We start from the raw sequence: 16795 nt of genomic DNA, 5'->3' as shown, positions 1-16795 counted from the left end.
TCTGTGGGATCATAGTGTACGTGTCCCATCTGTGGGAGGGATCTGTGGGATCATAGTGTACGTGTCCCATCTGTGGGAGGGATCTGTGGGATCACAGTGTGCGTGTCCCATCTGTGGGAGGGATCTGTGGGATCATAGTGTACGTGTCCTATCTGTGGGAGGGATCTGTGGGATCACAGTGTACGTGTCCCATCTGTGGGAGAGATCTGTGGGATCATAGTGTACGTGTCCCATCTGTGGGAGGGATCTGTGGGATCACAGTGTAAATGTCCCATCTGTGGGATCATAGTGTACGTGTCCCATCTATGGGAGAGATCTGTGGGATCACAGTGTAAGTGTCCCATCTGTGGGAGGGATCTGTGGGATCATAGTGTACGTGTCCCATCTGTGGGAGGGATCTGTGGGATCATAGTGTACGTGTCCCATCTGTGGGAGGGATCTGTGGGATCATAGTGTACGTGTCCCATCTGTGGGAGGGATCTGTGGGATCACAGTGTACGTGTCCCATCTGTGGGAGGGATCTGTGGGATCATAGTGTACGTGTCCCATCTGTGGGAGGGATCTGTGGGATCACAGTGTAAGTGTCCCATCTGTGGGATCATAGTGTACGTGTCCCATCTATGGGAGAGATCTGTGGGATCATAGTGTACGTGTCCCATCTGTGGGAGGGATCTGTGGGATCATAGTGTACGTGTCCCATCTGTGGGAGGGATCTGTGGGATCATAGTGTACGTGTCCCATCTGTGGGAGGGATCTGTGGGATCACAGTGTAAGTGTCCCATCTGTGGGATCATAGTGTACGTGTCCCATCTGTGGGAGGGATCTGTGGGATCATAGTGTACGTGTCCCATCTGTGGGAGGGATCTGTGGGATCATAGTGTACGTGTCCCATCTGTGGGAGGGATCTGTGGGATCATAGTGTACGTGTCCCATCTGTGGGAGGGATCTGTGGGATCATAGTGTACGTGTCCTATCTGTGGGAGGGATCTGTGGGATCACAGTGTACGTGTCCCATCTGTGGGAGAGATCTGTGGGATCATAGTGTACGTGTCCCATCTGTGGGAGGGATCTGTGGGATCATAGTGTACGTGTCCTATCTGTGGGAGGGATCTGTGGGATCACAGTGTACGTGTCCCATCTGTGGGAGGGATCTGTGGGATCATAGTGTAAGTGTCCCATCTGTGGGAGGGATCTGTGGGATCACAGTGTAAGTGTCCCATCTGTGGGATCATAGTGTACGTGTCCCATCTATGGGAGAGATCTGTGGGATCACAGTGTAAGTGTCCCATCTGTGGGAGGGATCTGTGGGATCATAGTGTACGTGTCCCATCTGTGGGAGGGATCTGTGGGATCATAGTGTACGTGTCCCATCTGTGGGAGGGATCTGTGGGATCATAGTGTACGTGTCCCATCTATGGGAGAGATCTGTGGGATCACAGTGTACGTGTCCCATCTGTGGGAGGGATCTGTGGGATCATAGTGTACGTGTCCCATCTGTGGGAGGGATCTGTGGGATCATAGTGTACGTGTCCCATCTGTGGGAGGGATCTGTGGGATCATAGTGTACGTGTCCCATCTGTGGGTGGGATCATAGTGTACGTGTCCCATCTGTGGGAGGGATCTGTGGGATCATAGTGTACGTGTCCCATCTGTGGGAGGGATCTGTGGGATCATAGTGTACGTGTCCCATCTGTGGGAGGGATCTGTGGGATCATAGTGAACGTGTCCCATCTATGGGAGAGATCTGTGGGATCATAGTGTACGTGTCCCATCTGTGGGAGAGATCTGTGGGATCACAGTGTACGTGTCCCATCTGTGGGAGGGATCTGTGGGATCATAGTGTACGTGTCCCATCTGTGGGAGGGATCTGTGGGATCATAGTGTACGTGTCCTATCTGTGGGAGGGATCTGTGGGATCACAGTGTACGTGTCCCATCTGTGGGAGGGATCTGTGGGATCATAGTGTACGTGTCCTATCTGTGGGAGGGATCTGTGGGATCACAGTGTACGTGTCCCATCTGTGGGAGGGATCTGTGGGATCATAGTGTACGTGTCCCATCTGTGGGAGGGATCTGTGGGATCATAGTGTACGTGTCCCATCTGTGGGAGGGATCTGTGGGATCACAGTGTACGTGTCCCATCTGTGGGAGGGATCTGTGGGATCACAGTGTACGTGTCCCATCTATGGGAGGGATCTGTGGGATCATAGTGAACGTGTCCCATCTGTGGGAGGGATCTGTGGGATCATAGTGTACGTGTCCCATCTGTGGGAGGGATCTGTGGGATCACAGTGTACGTGTCCCATCTGTGGGAGGGATCTGTGGGATCATAGTGTACGTGTCCCATCTGTGGGAGGGATCTGTGGGATCATAGTGTACGTGTCCCATCTGTGGGAGGGATCTGTGGGATCATAGTGTACGTGTCCCATCTGTGGGAGGGATCTGTGGGATCATAGTGTACGTGTCCCATCTGTGGGATGGATCTGTGGGATAATAGTGTACGTGTCCCATCTGTGGGAGGGATCTGTGGGATCATAGTGTACGTGTCCCATCTGTGGGATAATAGTGTACGTGTCCCATCTGTGGGAGAGATCTGTGGGATCATAGTGTACGTGTCCCATCTGTGGGAGAGATCTGTGGGATCACAGTGCGCGTGTCCCATCTGTGGGGGATCTGTGGGATCATAGTGTATGTGTCCCATCTGTGGGAGGGATCTGTGGGATCATAGTGTATGTGTCCCATCTGTGGGAGGGATCTGTGGGATCATAGTGTACGTGTCCCATCTGTGGGAGGGATCTGTGGGATCATAGTGTACGTGTCCCATCTGTGGGGGATCTGTGGGATCATAGTGTACGTGTCCCATCTGTGGGAGAGATCTGTGGGATCACAGTGTACGTGTCCCATCTGTGGGAGAGATCTGTGGGATCACAGTGTACGTGTTCCATCTGTGGGAGGGATCTGTGGGATCACAGTGTACGTGTCCCATCTGTGGGAGGGATCTGTGGGATCATAGTGTACGTGTCCCATCTGTGGGAGGGATCTGTGGGATCATAGTGTACGTGTCCCATCTGTGGGAGGGATCTGTGGGATCATAGTGTACGTGTCCCATCTGTGGGAGGGATCTGTGGGATCATAGTGTACGTGTCCCATCTGTGGGAGGGATCTGTGGGATCATAGTGTACGTGTCCCATCTGTGGGAGGGATCTGTGGGATCATAGTGTACGTGTCCCATCTGTGGGATGGATCTGTTTGATCATAGTGTGCGTGTCCCATCTGTGGGATAATAGTGTACGTGTCCCATCTGTGGGAGGAATCTGTGGGATCATAGTGTACGTGTCTTATCTGTGGGAGGGATCTGTGGGATCATAGTGTACGTGTCCCATCTGTGGGATCATAGTGTACGTGTCCCATCTGTGGGATCATAGTGTACGTGTCCCATCTGTGGGATCATAGTGTACGTGTCTTATCTGTGGGAGGGATCTGTGGGTTCATAGTGTACGTGTCCCATCTGTGGGAGGAATCTGTGGGATCACAGTGTACGTGCCCCATCTGTGGGAGGGATCTGTGGGTTCATAGTGTACGTGTCTTATCTGTGGGAGGAATCTGTGGGATCACAGTGTACGTGCCCCATCTGTGGTATCATAGTGTACGTGCCCCATCTGTGGGAGGGATCTGTGGGATCATAGTGTACGTGTCCCATCTGTGGGAGGGATCTGTGGGATCATAGTGTACGTGTCCCATCTGTGGGGGATCTGTGGGATCATAGTGTACGTGTCTTATCTGTGGGAGGGATCTGTGGGATCATAGTGTACGTGTCCCATCTGTGGGAGGGATCTGTGGGATCATAGTGTACGTGTCCCATCTGTGGGGGATCTGTGGGATCATAGTGTACGTGTCCCATCTGTGGGGGATCTGTGGGATCATAGTGTATGTGTCCCATCTGTGGGAGGGATCTGTGGGATCATAGTGTACGTGTCTTATCTGTGGGAGGAATCTGTGGGATCACAGTGTACGTGCCCCATCTGTGGTATCATAGTGTACGTGTCCCATCTGTGGGATCATAGTGTACGTGTCTTATCTGTGGGAGGGATCTGTGGGATCATAGTGTACGTGTCCCATCTGTGGGATCATAGTGTACGTGTCCCATCTGTGGGATCATAGTGTACGTGTCCCATCTGTGGGATCATAGTGTACGTGTCTTATCTGTGGGAGGGATCTGTGGGATCATAGTGTACGTGTCCCATCTGTGGGAGGGATCTGTGGGATCATAGTGTACGTGTCCCATCTGTGGGGGATCTGTGGGATCATAGTGTATGTGTCCCATCTGTGGGAGGGATCTGTGGGATCATAGTGTATGTGTCCCATCTGTGGGAGGGATCTGTGGGATCATAGTGTACGTGTCCCATCTGTGGGAGGGATCTGTGGGATCATAGTGTACGTGTCCCATCTGTGGGAGGGATCTGTGGGATCATAGTGTACGTGTCCCATCTGTGGGAGGGATCTGTGGGATCATAGTGTACGTGTCCCATCTGTGGGAGGGATCTCTGGGATCATAGTGTGCGTGTCCCATCTGTGGGAGGGATCTGTGGGATCATAGTGTACGTGTCCCATCTGTGGGAGGGATCTGTGGGATCATAGTGTACGTGTCCCATCTGTGGGAGGGATATGTGGGATCATAGTGTACGTGTCCCATCTGTGGGAGGGATCTGTGGGATCATAGTGTACGTGTCCCATCTGTGGGAGGGATCTGTGGGATCATAGTGTACGTGTCCCATCTGTGGGAGGGATCTGTGGGATCATAGTGTACGTGTCCCATCTGTGGGAGGGATCTGTGGGATCATAGTGTACGTGTCCCATCTGTGGGATGGATCTGTTTGATCATAGTGTGCGTGTCCCATCTGTGGGAGGGATCTGTGGGTTCATAGTGTACGTGTCTTATCTGTGGGAGGGATCTGTGGGATCATAGTGTACGTGTCCCATCTGTGGGATCATAGTGTACGTGTCCCATCTGTGGGATCATAGTGTACGTGTCCCATCTGTGGGAGGGATCTGTGGGATCATAGTGTACGTGTCCCATCTGTGGGAGGGATCTGTGGGATCATAGTGTACGTGTCCCATCTGTGGGAGGGATCTGTGGGATCATAGTGTACGTGTCCCATCTGTGGGATGGATCTGTTTGATCATAGTGTGCGTGTCCCATCTGTGGGATAATAGTGTACGTGTCCCATCTGTGGGAGGAATCTGTGGGATCACAGTGTACGTGCCCCATCTGTGGGATCATAGTGTACGTGCCCCATCTGTGGGAGGGATCTGTGGGTTCATAGTGTACGTGTCTTATCTGTGGGAGGGATCTGTGGGATCATAGTGTACGTGTCCCATCTGTGGGATCATAGTGTACGTGCCCCATCTGTGGGAGGGATCTGTGGGTTCATAGTGTACGTGTCTTATCTGTGGGAGGGATCTGTGGGATCATAGTGTACGTGTCCCATCTGTGGGATCATAGTGTACGTGTCCCATCTGTGGGATCATAGTGTACGTGTCCCATCTGTGGGATCATAGTGTACGTGTCCCATCTGTGGGATCATAGTGTACGTGTCCCATCTGTGGGATCATAGTGTACGTGTCTTATCTGTGGGAGGGATCTGTGGGATCATAGTGTACGTGTCCCATCTGTGGGAGGGATCTGTGGGATCATAGTGTATGTGTCCCATCTGTGGGAGGGATCTGTGGGATCATAGTGTATGTGTCCCATCTGTGGGAGGGATCTGTGGGATCATAGTGTATGTGTCCCATCTGTGGGAGGGATCTGTGGGATCATAGTGTACGTGTCCCATCTGTGGGAGGGATCTGTGGGATCATAGTGTACGTGTCCCATCTGTGGGAGGGATCTGTGGGATCATAGTGTACGTGTCCCATCTGTGGGAGGGATCTGTGGGATCATAGTGTACGTGTCCCATCTGTGGGAGGGATCTCTGGGATCATAGTGTGCGTGTCCCATCTGTGGGAGGGATCTGTGGGATCATAGTGTACGTGTCCCATCTGTGGGAGGGATCTGTGGGATCATAGTGTACGTGTCCAATCTGTGGGAGGGATATGTGGGATCATAGTGTACGTGTCCCATCTGTGGGAGGGATCTGTGGGATCATAGTGTACGTGTCCCATCTGTGGGAGGGATCTGTGGGATCATAGTGTACGTGTCCCATCTGTGGGAGGGATCTGTGGGATCATAGTGTACGTGTCCCATCTGTGGGAGGTATCTGTGGGATCATAGTGTACGTGTCCCATCTGTGGGATGGATCTGTTTGATCATAGTGTGCGTGTCCCATCTGTGGGAGGGATCTGTGGGTTCATAGTGTACGTGTCTTATCTGTGGGAGGGATCTGTGGGATCATAGTGTACGTGTCCCATCTGTGGGATCATAGTGTACGTGTCCCATCTGTGGGATCATAGTGTACGTGTCCCATCTGTGGGAGGGATCTGTGGGATCATAGTGTACGTGTCCCATCTGTGGGAGGGATCTGTGGGATCATAGTGTACGTGTCCCATCTGTGGGAGGGATCTGTGGGATCATAGTGTACGTGTCCCATCTGTGGGATGGATCTGTTTGATCATAGTGTGCGTGTCCCATCTGTGGGATAATAGTGTACGTGTCCCATCTGTGGGAGGAATCTGTGGGATCACAGTGTACGTGCCCCATCTGTGGGATCATAGTGTACGTGTCTTATCTGTGGGAGGGATCTGTGGGTTCATAGTGTACGTGTCTTATCTGTGGGAGGGATCTGTGGGATCATAGTGTACGTGTCCCATCTGTGGGATCATAGTGTACGTGCCCCATCTGTGGGAGGGATCTGTGGGTTCATAGTGTACGTGTCTTATCTGTGGGAGGGATCTGTGGGATCATAGTGTACGTATCCCATCTGTGGGATCATAGTGTACGTGTCCCATCTGTGGGATCATAGTGTACGTGTCCCATCTGTGGGTTCATAGTGTACGTGTCCCATCTGTGGGATCATAGTGTACGTGTCCCGTCTGTGGGATCATAGTGTACGTGTCCCATCTGTGGGATCATAGTGTACGTGTCTTATCTGTGGGAGGGATCTGTGGGATCATAGTGTACGTGTCCCATCTGTGGGAGGGATCTGTGGGTTCATAGTGTACGTGTCTTATCTGTGGGAGGGATCTGTGGGATCATAGTGTACGTGTCCCATCTGTGGGATCATAGTGTACGTGTCCCATCTGTGGGATCATAGTGTACGTGTCCCATCTGTGGGATCATAGTGTACGTGTCCCGTCTGTGGGATCATAGTGTACGTGTCCCATCTGTGGGATCATAGTGTACGTGTCTTATCTGTGGGAGGGATCTGTGGGATCATAGTGTACGTGTCTTATCTGTGGGAGAGATCTGTGGGATCACAGTGCGCGTGTCCCATCTGTGGGGGATCTGTGGGATCATAGTGTATGTGTCCCATCTGTGGGAGGGATCTGTGGGATCATAGTGTATGTGTCCCATCTGTGGGAGGGATCTGTGGGATCATAGTGTACGTGTCCCATCTGTGGGAGGGATCTGTGGGATCATAGTGTACGTGTCCCATCTGTGGGGGATCTGTGGGATCATAGTGTACGTGTCCCATCTGTGGGAGAGATCTGTGGGATCACAGTGTACGTGTCCCATCTGTGGGAGAGATCTGTGGGATCACAGTGTACGTGTTCCATCTGTGGGAGGGATCTGTGGGATCACAGTGTACGTGTCCCATCTGTGGGAGGGATCTGTGGGATCATAGTGTACGTGTCCCATCTGTGGGAGGGATCTGTGGGATCATAGTGTACGTGTCCCATCTGTGGGAGGGATCTGTGGGATCATAGTGTACGTGTCCCATCTGTGGGAGGGATCTGTGGGATCATAGTGTACGTGTCCCATCTGTGGGAGGGATCTGTGGGATCATAGTGTACGTGTCCCATCTGTGGGAGGGATCTGTGGGATCATAGTGTACGTGTCCCATCTGTGGGATGGATCTGTTTGATCATAGTGTGCGTGTCCCATCTGTGGGATAATAGTGTACGTGTCCCATCTGTGGGAGGAATCTGTGGGATCATAGTGTACGTGTCTTATCTGTGGGAGGGATCTGTGGGATCATAGTGTACGTGTCCCATCTGTGGGATCATAGTGTACGTGTCCCATCTGTGGGATCATAGTGTACGTGTCCCATCTGTGGGATCATAGTGTACGTGTCCCATCTGTGGGATCATAGTGTACGTGTCTTATCTGTGGGAGGGATCTGTGGGTTCATAGTGTACGTGTCCCATCTGTGGGAGGAATCTGTGGGATCACAGTGTACGTGCCCCATCTGTGGGAGGGATCTGTGGGTTCATAGTGTACGTGTCTTATCTGTGGGAGGAATCTGTGGGATCACAGTGTACGTGCCCCATCTGTGGTATCATAGTGTACGTGCCCCATCTGTGGGAGGGATCTGTGGGATCATAGTGTACGTGTCCCATCTGTGGGAGGGATCTGTGGGATCATAGTGTACGTGTCCCATCTGTGGGGGATCTGTGGGATCATAGTGTACGTGTCTTATCTGTGGGAGGGATCTGTGGGATCATAGTGTACGTGTCCCATCTGTGGGAGGGATCTGTGGGATCATAGTGTACGTGTCCCATCTGTGGGGGATCTGTGGGATCATAGTGTACGTGTCCCATCTGTGGGGGATCTGTGGGATCATAGTGTATGTGTCCCATCTGTGGGAGGGATCTGTGGGATCATAGTGTACGTGTCTTATCTGTGGGAGGAATCTGTGGGATCACAGTGTACGTGCCCCATCTGTGGTATCATAGTGTACGTGTCCCATCTGTGGGATCATAGTGTACGTGTCTTATCTGTGGGAGGGATCTGTGGGATCATAGTGTACGTGTCCCATCTGTGGGATCATAGTGTACGTGTCCCATCTGTGGGATCATAGTGTACGTGTCCCATCTGTGGGATCATAGTGTACGTGTCTTATCTGTGGGAGGGATCTGTGGGATCATAGTGTACGTGTCCCATCTGTGGGAGGGATCTGTGGGATCATAGTGTACGTGTCCCATCTGTGGGGGATCTGTGGGATCATAGTGTATGTGTCCCATCTGTGGGAGGGATCTGTGGGATCATAGTGTATGTGTCCCATCTGTGGGAGGGATCTGTGGGATCATAGTGTACGTGTCCCATCTGTGGGAGGGATCTGTGGGATCATAGTGTACGTGTCCCATCTGTGGGAGGGATCTGTGGGATCATAGTGTACGTGTCCCATCTGTGGGAGGGATCTGTGGGATCATAGTGTACGTGTCCCATCTGTGGGAGGGATCTCTGGGATCATAGTGTGCGTGTCCCATCTGTGGGAGGGATCTGTGGGATCATAGTGTACGTGTCCCATCTGTGGGAGGGATCTGTGGGATCATAGTGTACGTGTCCCATCTGTGGGAGGGATATGTGGGATCATAGTGTACGTGTCCCATCTGTGGGAGGGATCTGTGGGATCATAGTGTACGTGTCCCATCTGTGGGAGGGATCTGTGGGATCATAGTGTACGTGTCCCATCTGTGGGAGGGATCTGTGGGATCATAGTGTACGTGTCCCATCTGTGGGAGGGATCTGTGGGATCATAGTGTACGTGTCCAATCTGTGGGATGGATCTGTTTGATCATAGTGTGCGTGTCCCATCTGTGGGAGGGATCTGTGGGTTCATAGTGTACGTGTCTTATCTGTGGGAGGGATCTGTGGGATCATAGTGTACGTGTCCCATCTGTGGGATCATAGTGTACGTGTCCCATCTGTGGGATCATAGTGTACGTGTCCCATCTGTGGGAGGGATCTGTGGGATCATAGTGTACGTGTCCCATCTGTGGGAGGGATCTGTGGGATCATAGTGTACGTGTCCCATCTGTGGGAGGGATCTGTGGGATCATAGTGTACGTGTCCCATCTGTGGGATGGATCTGTTTGATCATAGTGTGCGTGTCCCATCTGTGGGATAATAGTGTACGTGTCCCATCTGTGGGAGGAATCTGTGGGATCACAGTGTACGTGCCCCATCTGTGGGATCATAGTGTACGTGCCCCATCTGTGGGAGGGATCTGTGGGTTCATAGTGTACGTGTCTTATCTGTGGGAGGGATCTGTGGGATCATAGTGTACGTGTCCCATCTGTGGGATCATAGTGTACGTGCCCTATCTGTGGGAGGGATCTGTGGGTTCATAGTGTACGTGTCTTATCTGTGGGAGGGATCTGTGGGATCATAGTGTACGTGTCCCATCTGTGGGATCATAGTGTACGTGTCCCATCTGTGGGATCATAGTGTACGTGTCCCATCTGTGGGATCATAGTGTACGTGTCCCATCTGTGGGATCATAGTGTACGTGTCCCATCTGTGGGATCATAGTGTACGTGTCTTATCTGTGGGAGGGATCTGTGGGATCATAGTGTACGTGTCCCATCTGTGGGAGGGATCTGTGGGATCATAGTGTACGTGTCCCATCTGTGGGGGATCTGTGGGATCATAGTGTATGTGTCCCATCTGTGGGAGGGATCTGTGGGATCATAGTGTATGTGTCCCATCTGTGGGAGGGATCTGTGGGATCATAGTGTACGTGTCCCATCTGTGGGAGGGATCTGTGGGATCATAGTGTACGTGTCCCATCTGTGGGAGGGATCTGTGGGATCATAGTGTACGTGTCCCATCTGTGGGAGGGATCTGTGGGATCATAGTGTACGTGTCCCATCTGTGGGAGGGATCTCTGGGATCATAGTGTGCGTGTCCCATCTGTGGGAGGGATCTGTGGGATCATAGTGTACGTGTCCCATCTGTGGGAGGGATCTGTGGGATCATAGTGTACGTGTCCAATCTGTGGGAGGGATATGTGGGATCATAGTGTACGTGTCCCATCTGTGGGAGGGATCTGTGGGATCATAGTGTACGTGTCCCATCTGTGGGAGGGATCTGTGGGATCATAGTGTACGTGTCCCATCTGTGGGAGGGATCTGTGGGATCATAGTGTACGTGTCCCATCTGTGGGAGGTATCTGTGGGATCATAGTGTACGTGTCCCATCTGTGGGATGGATCTGTTTGATCATAGTGTGCGTGTCCCATCTGTGGGAGGGATCTGTGGGTTCATAGTGTACGTGTCTTATCTGTGGGAGGGATCTGTGGGATCATAGTGTACGTGTCCCATCTGTGGGATCATAGTGTACGTGTCCCATCTGTGGGATCATAGTGTACGTGTCCCATCTGTGGGAGGGATCTGTGGGATCATAGTGTACGTGTCCCATCTGTGGGAGGGATCTGTGGGATCATAGTGTACGTGTCCCATCTGTGGGAGGGATCTGTGGGATCATAGTGTACGTGTCCCATCTGTGGGATGGATCTGTTTGATCATAGTGTGCGTGTCCCATCTGTGGGATAATAGTGTACGTGTCCCATCTGTGGGAGGAATCTGTGGGATCACAGTGTACGTGCCCCATCTGTGGGATCATAGTGTACGTGTCTTATCTGTGGGAGGGATCTGTGGGTTCATAGTGTACGTGTCTTATCTGTGGGAGGGATCTGTGGGATCATAGTGTACGTGTCCCATCTGTGGGATCATAGTGTACGTGCCCCATCTGTGGGAGGGATCTGTGGGTTCATAGTGTACGTGTCTTATCTGTGGGAGGGATCTGTGGGATCATAGTGTACGTATCCCATCTGTGGGATCATAGTGTACGTGTCCCATCTGTGGGATCATAGTGTACGTGTCCCATCTGTGGGTTCATAGTGTACGTGTCCCATCTGTGGGATCATAGTGTACGTGTCCCGTCTGTGGGATCATAGTGTACGTGTCCCATCTGTGGGATCATAGTGTACGTGTCTTATCTGTGGGAGGGATCTGTGGGATCATAGTGTACGTGTCCCATCTGTGGGAGGGATCTGTGGGTTCATAGTGTACGTGTCTTATCTGTGGGAGGGATCTGTGGGATCATAGTGTACGTGTCCCATCTGTGGGATCATAGTGTACGTGTCCCATCTGTGGGATCATAGTGTACGTGTCCCATCTGTGGGATCATAGTGTACGTGTCCCGTCTGTGGGATCATAGTGTACGTGTCCCATCTGTGGGATCATAGTGTACGTGTCTTATCTGTGGGAGGGATCTGTGGGATCATAGTGTACGTGTCCCATCTGTGGGAGGGATCTGTGGGATCATAGTGCGCGTGTCCCATCTGTGGGAGGGATCTGTGGGATCATAGTGCGCGTGTCCCATCTGTGGGATCATAGTGCGCGTGTCCCATCTGTGGGATCATAGTGCGCGTGTCCCATCTGTGGGATCATAGTGCGCGTGTCCCATCTGTGGGATCATAGTGCGCGTGTCCAATCTGTGGGATCATAGTGTGCGTGTCCCATCTGTGGGAGGGATCTGTGGGATCATAGTGTACGTGTCCCATCTGTGGGAGGGATCTGTGGGATCATAGTGTACGTGTCCAATCTGTGGGATCATAGTGTGCGTGTCCCATCTGTGGGATCATAGTGAACGTGTCCCATCTGTGGGATCATAGTGTACGTGTCCCATCTATGGAAGGGATCTGTGGGATCATAGTGCGCGTGTCCCATCTGTGGGAGGGATCTGTGGGTTCATAGTGTACGTGTCTTATCTGTGGGAGGGATCTGTGGGATCATAGTGTACGTGTCCCATCTGTGGGAGGGATCTGTGGGATTATAGTGTACGTTTCCCATCTGTGGGAGGGATCTGTGGGATCATAGTGCGCGTGTCCCATCTGTGGGAGAGATCTGTGGGATCACAGTGTACGTGTCCCATCTGTGGGAGGGATCTGTGGGTTCATAGTGTACGTGTTTTATCTGTGGGAGGGATCTGTGGGATCATAGTGTACGTGTCCCATCTGTGGGAGGGATCTGTGGGATCATAGTGTACGTGTCCCATCTGTGGGAGGGATCTGTGGGATCATAGTGCGCGTGTCCCATCTGTGGGAGGGATCTGTGGGATCACAGTGTACGTGTCCCATCTTTGGGATCATAGTGCGCGTGTCCCATCTGTGGGAGGGATCTGTGGGATCATAGTGCGCGTGTCCCATCTGTGGGATCATAGTGCGCGTGTCCCATCTGTGGGATCATAGTGCGCGTGTCCCATCTGTGGGATCATAGTGCGCGTGTCCCATCTGTGGGATCATAGTGTGCGTGTCCCATCTGTGGGAGGGATCTGTGGGATCATAGTGTACGTGTCCCATCTGTGGGAGGGATCTGTGGGATCACAGTGTACGTGTCCCATCTGTGGGATCATAGCGTACGTGTCCCATCTGTGGGAGGGATCTGTGGGATCACAGTGTACGTGTCCCATATGTGGGATCATAGTGCGCGTGTCCCATCTGTGGGATCATAGTGCGCGTGTCCCATCTGTGGGAGGGATCTGTGGGATCACAGTGTACGTGTCTCATCTGTGGGATCATAGTGTACGTGTCCCATCTGTGGGAGGGATCTGTGGGATCATGGTGTATGTGTCCCATCTGTGGGAGCGATCTGTGGGATCATAGTGCGCGTGTCCCATCTGTGGGATCATAGTGCGCGTGTCCCATCTGTGGGAGCGATCTGTGGGATCACAGTGTACGTGTCCCATATGTGGGATCATAGTGCACGTGTCCCATCTGTGGGAGGGATCTGTGGGATCATAGTGTACGTGTCCCATCTGTGGGAGCGATCTGTGGGATCACAGTGTACGTGTCCCATCTGTGGGATCATAGCGTACGTGTCCCATCTGTGGGAGGGATCTGTGGGATCACAGTGTACGTGTCCCATATGTGGGATCATAGTGCGCGTGTCCCATCTGTGGGATCATAGTGCGCGTGTCCCATCTGTGGGAGGGATCTGTGGGATCACAGTGTACGTGTCTCATCTGTGGGATCATAGTGTACGTGTCCCATCTGTGGGAGGGATCTGTGGGATCATGGTGTATGTGTCCCATCTGTGGGAGCGATCTGTGGGATCATAGTGCGCGTGTCCCATCTGTGGGATCATAGTGCGCGTGTCCCATCTGTGGGAGCGATCTGTGGGATCACAGTGTACGTGTCCCATATGTGGGATCATAGTGCACGTGTCCCATCTGTGGGAGGGATCTGTGGGATCATAGTGTACGTGTCCCATCTGTGGGAGCGATCTGTGGGATCATAGTGTGCGTGTCCCATCTGTGGGAGCGATCTGTGGGATCATAGTGTGCGTGTCCCATCTGTGGGATCATAGTGTACGTGTCCCATCTGTGGGAGGGATCTATGGGATCATAGTGTATGTGTCCCATCTGTGGGATCATAGTGCGCGTGTCCCATCTGTGGGAGCGATCTGTGGGATCATAGTGTGCGTGTCCCATCTGTGGGATCATAGTGTACGTGTCCCATCTGTGGGAGGGATCTATGGGATCATAGTGTGCGTGTCCCATCTGTGGGATCATGGTGTACGTGTCCCATCTGTGGGATCATGGTGTACGTGTCCCATCTGTGGGATCATGGTGTACGTGTCCCATCTGTGGGATCATGGTGTACGTGTCCCATCTGTGGGATCATGGTGTACGTGTCCCATCTGTGGGATCATGGTGTACGTGTCCCATCTGTGGGAGCGATCTGTGGGATCATAGTGTACGTGTCCCATCTGTGGGAGGGATCTGTGGGATCATAGTGTACGTGTCCCATCTGTGGGTGGGATCATAGTGTACGTGTCCCATCTGTGGGATAATGGTGTGCGTGTCCCATCTGTGGGATCATAGTGTACGTGTCCCATCTGTGGGGGATCTGTGGGATCATAGTGTGCGTGTCCCATCTGTGGGATCATAGTGTACGTGTCCCATCTGTGGGATAATGGTGTGGGTGTCCCATCTGTGGGAGGGATCTATAGGATCATAGTGTGCGTGTCCCATCTGTGGGAGCGATCTGTGGGATCATAGTGTGCGTGTCCCATCTGTGGGATCATAGTGTACGTGTCCCATCTGTGGGAGGGATCTATGGGATCATGGTGTGCGTGTCCCATCTGTGGGATCATAGTGTACGTGTCCCATCTGTGGGATAATGGTGTGCGTGTCCCATCTGTGGGAGGGATCTATAGGATCATAGTGTGCGTGTCCCATCTGTGGGAGCGATCTGTGGGATCATAGTGTGCGTGTCCCATCTGTGGGATCATAGTGTACGTGTCCCATCTGTGGGAGGGATCTGTGGGATCATAGTGTGCGTGTCCCATCTGTGGGATCATAGTGTACGTGTCCCATCTGTGGGGGATCTGTGGGATCATAGTTACACTGTATATGTCCTGTCTGTGGTAATGTGAGATGTTCTCGTTTTGCAGATTGCTTCTGGCCACGGAACACTCTGGAGACCGACTCTGATCTGCCGTCAGGCTGGATGCGGGTACAGGACACCTCGGGAACGTACTATTGGCACATACCCACTGGCACCACTCAGTGGGAGCCACCGTCTGATGTGTACACCGGGGAACTGAGAATGTACTCTCCCTCCACTGAGCGCACCCCAACAGAGGAAGCTGAGGTACACGTGCCCCTGCTCTGTGCATGCACATAGATGTAAGGACCTGTGTGATTGCACAGTGCAGAGTATCAGTAACACAGAGCCGCCTGCCGCAGCTGACTCTCGTAATCTGCTTCCATAGAGAGATGCCACTGCCAGTCTGTGAGAGGAGGGTGACGGGTTTCCCGGGAAACCATGCATACTGCGCCATAGCATACGTTCTATAGAATGATATGGGGACACAATAAGTGTCATTTCCCGCATGTGCTGCTGTGTATATAATACATTGTGGATAAAAGAGAGAACAAGAGGCGATTTATTAATCCTGATAAAGTAATCAAGTGCATATAAAGTGGAAGTTGATAATGCACCAGCCAATCAGATGTGTTTGAAAAATGGCAGTTAAGGTGCCCATACACTAGTAAGATTTATCTTCAGATCTGGCTGGTTGGAACAAAAACATGGTTATGGATGAGAGACAGTTTGTCATTTGCTCTCATCCATAACCATGTTTTTGTTCCAACCAGCCAGATCTGAAGATAAATCTGCGTGTGTATGGCCACCTTTAGCATAGAAACATAGAATTTGACGGCAGATAAGAACCACTTGGCCCATCTAGTCTGCCCCTTTTTTTAATCATACAGCTGATTGTCTGGTGCATTATTACCACTTTATTAATTTACCAGGCTGGAAACTGTGTGTTACAGGATACATTCAGCCGGAGTAGGAAAGAGCCATAGAGGAAGGGTGGGCCAGTCATGGGGAAGGGTGGGCCAGTCATGGGGAAGGGGTAGGATAGGGCAGTAATGGAGAAGAGTAGGTCAGTAATGGAGAAGGGTAGGGCAGTAATGGGGAAGGGGTAGTATAGGGCAGTAATGGGGAAGGGGTAGGATAGGGCAGTAATGGGGAAGGGGTAAGATAGGGCAGTCATGGGGAAGGGTGGGCCAGTCATGGGGAAGGGGTAGGATAGGGCAGTAATGGGGAAGGGTGGGCCAGTAATGGGGAAGGGTGGTCCAGTAATGGGGAAGGGGTAGGATAGGACAGTAATGGAGAAGGGTAGGCCAGTAATGGGGAAGGGGTAGGGTAGGCCAGTAATGGGGAAGGGGTAGGGTAGGGTAGGCCAGTAATGGGGAAGGGGAAGGGTAGGCCAGTAATGGGGAAGGGTAGGCCAGTAATGGGGAAGGATAGGGCATTAATGAGGAGGGGTAGGCCAGTAATGGGGAAGGGGAAGGATAGGGCAGTAATGGGGAAGGGGAAGGGTAGGCCAGTAATGGGGAA

The 16795-nt window shown here is 52.2% G+C and overlaps 1 protein-coding gene across 1 annotated transcript in view; it reads left to right on the top strand.

The window, feature by feature from the left end:
• The window catches only part of LOC146056549 (amyloid beta precursor protein binding family B member 1-like), an 85184-nt gene that overhangs the window by 25448 nt on the left and 42941 nt on the right, over positions 1-16795 (top strand). Inside the window, exon 4 of the mRNA XM_083168398.1 lies at positions 15339-15538. Within this exon, the coding sequence (XP_083024524.1) occupies positions 15339-15538 (200 nt within the window). The remainder of the gene's footprint in view (positions 1-15338; positions 15539-16795) is intronic.

The sequence above is a fragment of the Crinia signifera genome, unplaced genomic scaffold (assembly GCF_055691185.1).
Source record: "Crinia signifera unplaced genomic scaffold, ASM5569118v1 HAP2_SCAFFOLD_81, whole genome shotgun sequence".
In the NCBI taxonomy this organism is placed as follows: domain Eukaryota; kingdom Metazoa; phylum Chordata; class Amphibia; order Anura; family Myobatrachidae; genus Crinia; species Crinia signifera.
Note: the sequence above shows the minus strand (reverse complement) of the source record. Positions and strands in the feature narration are given on the sequence as shown.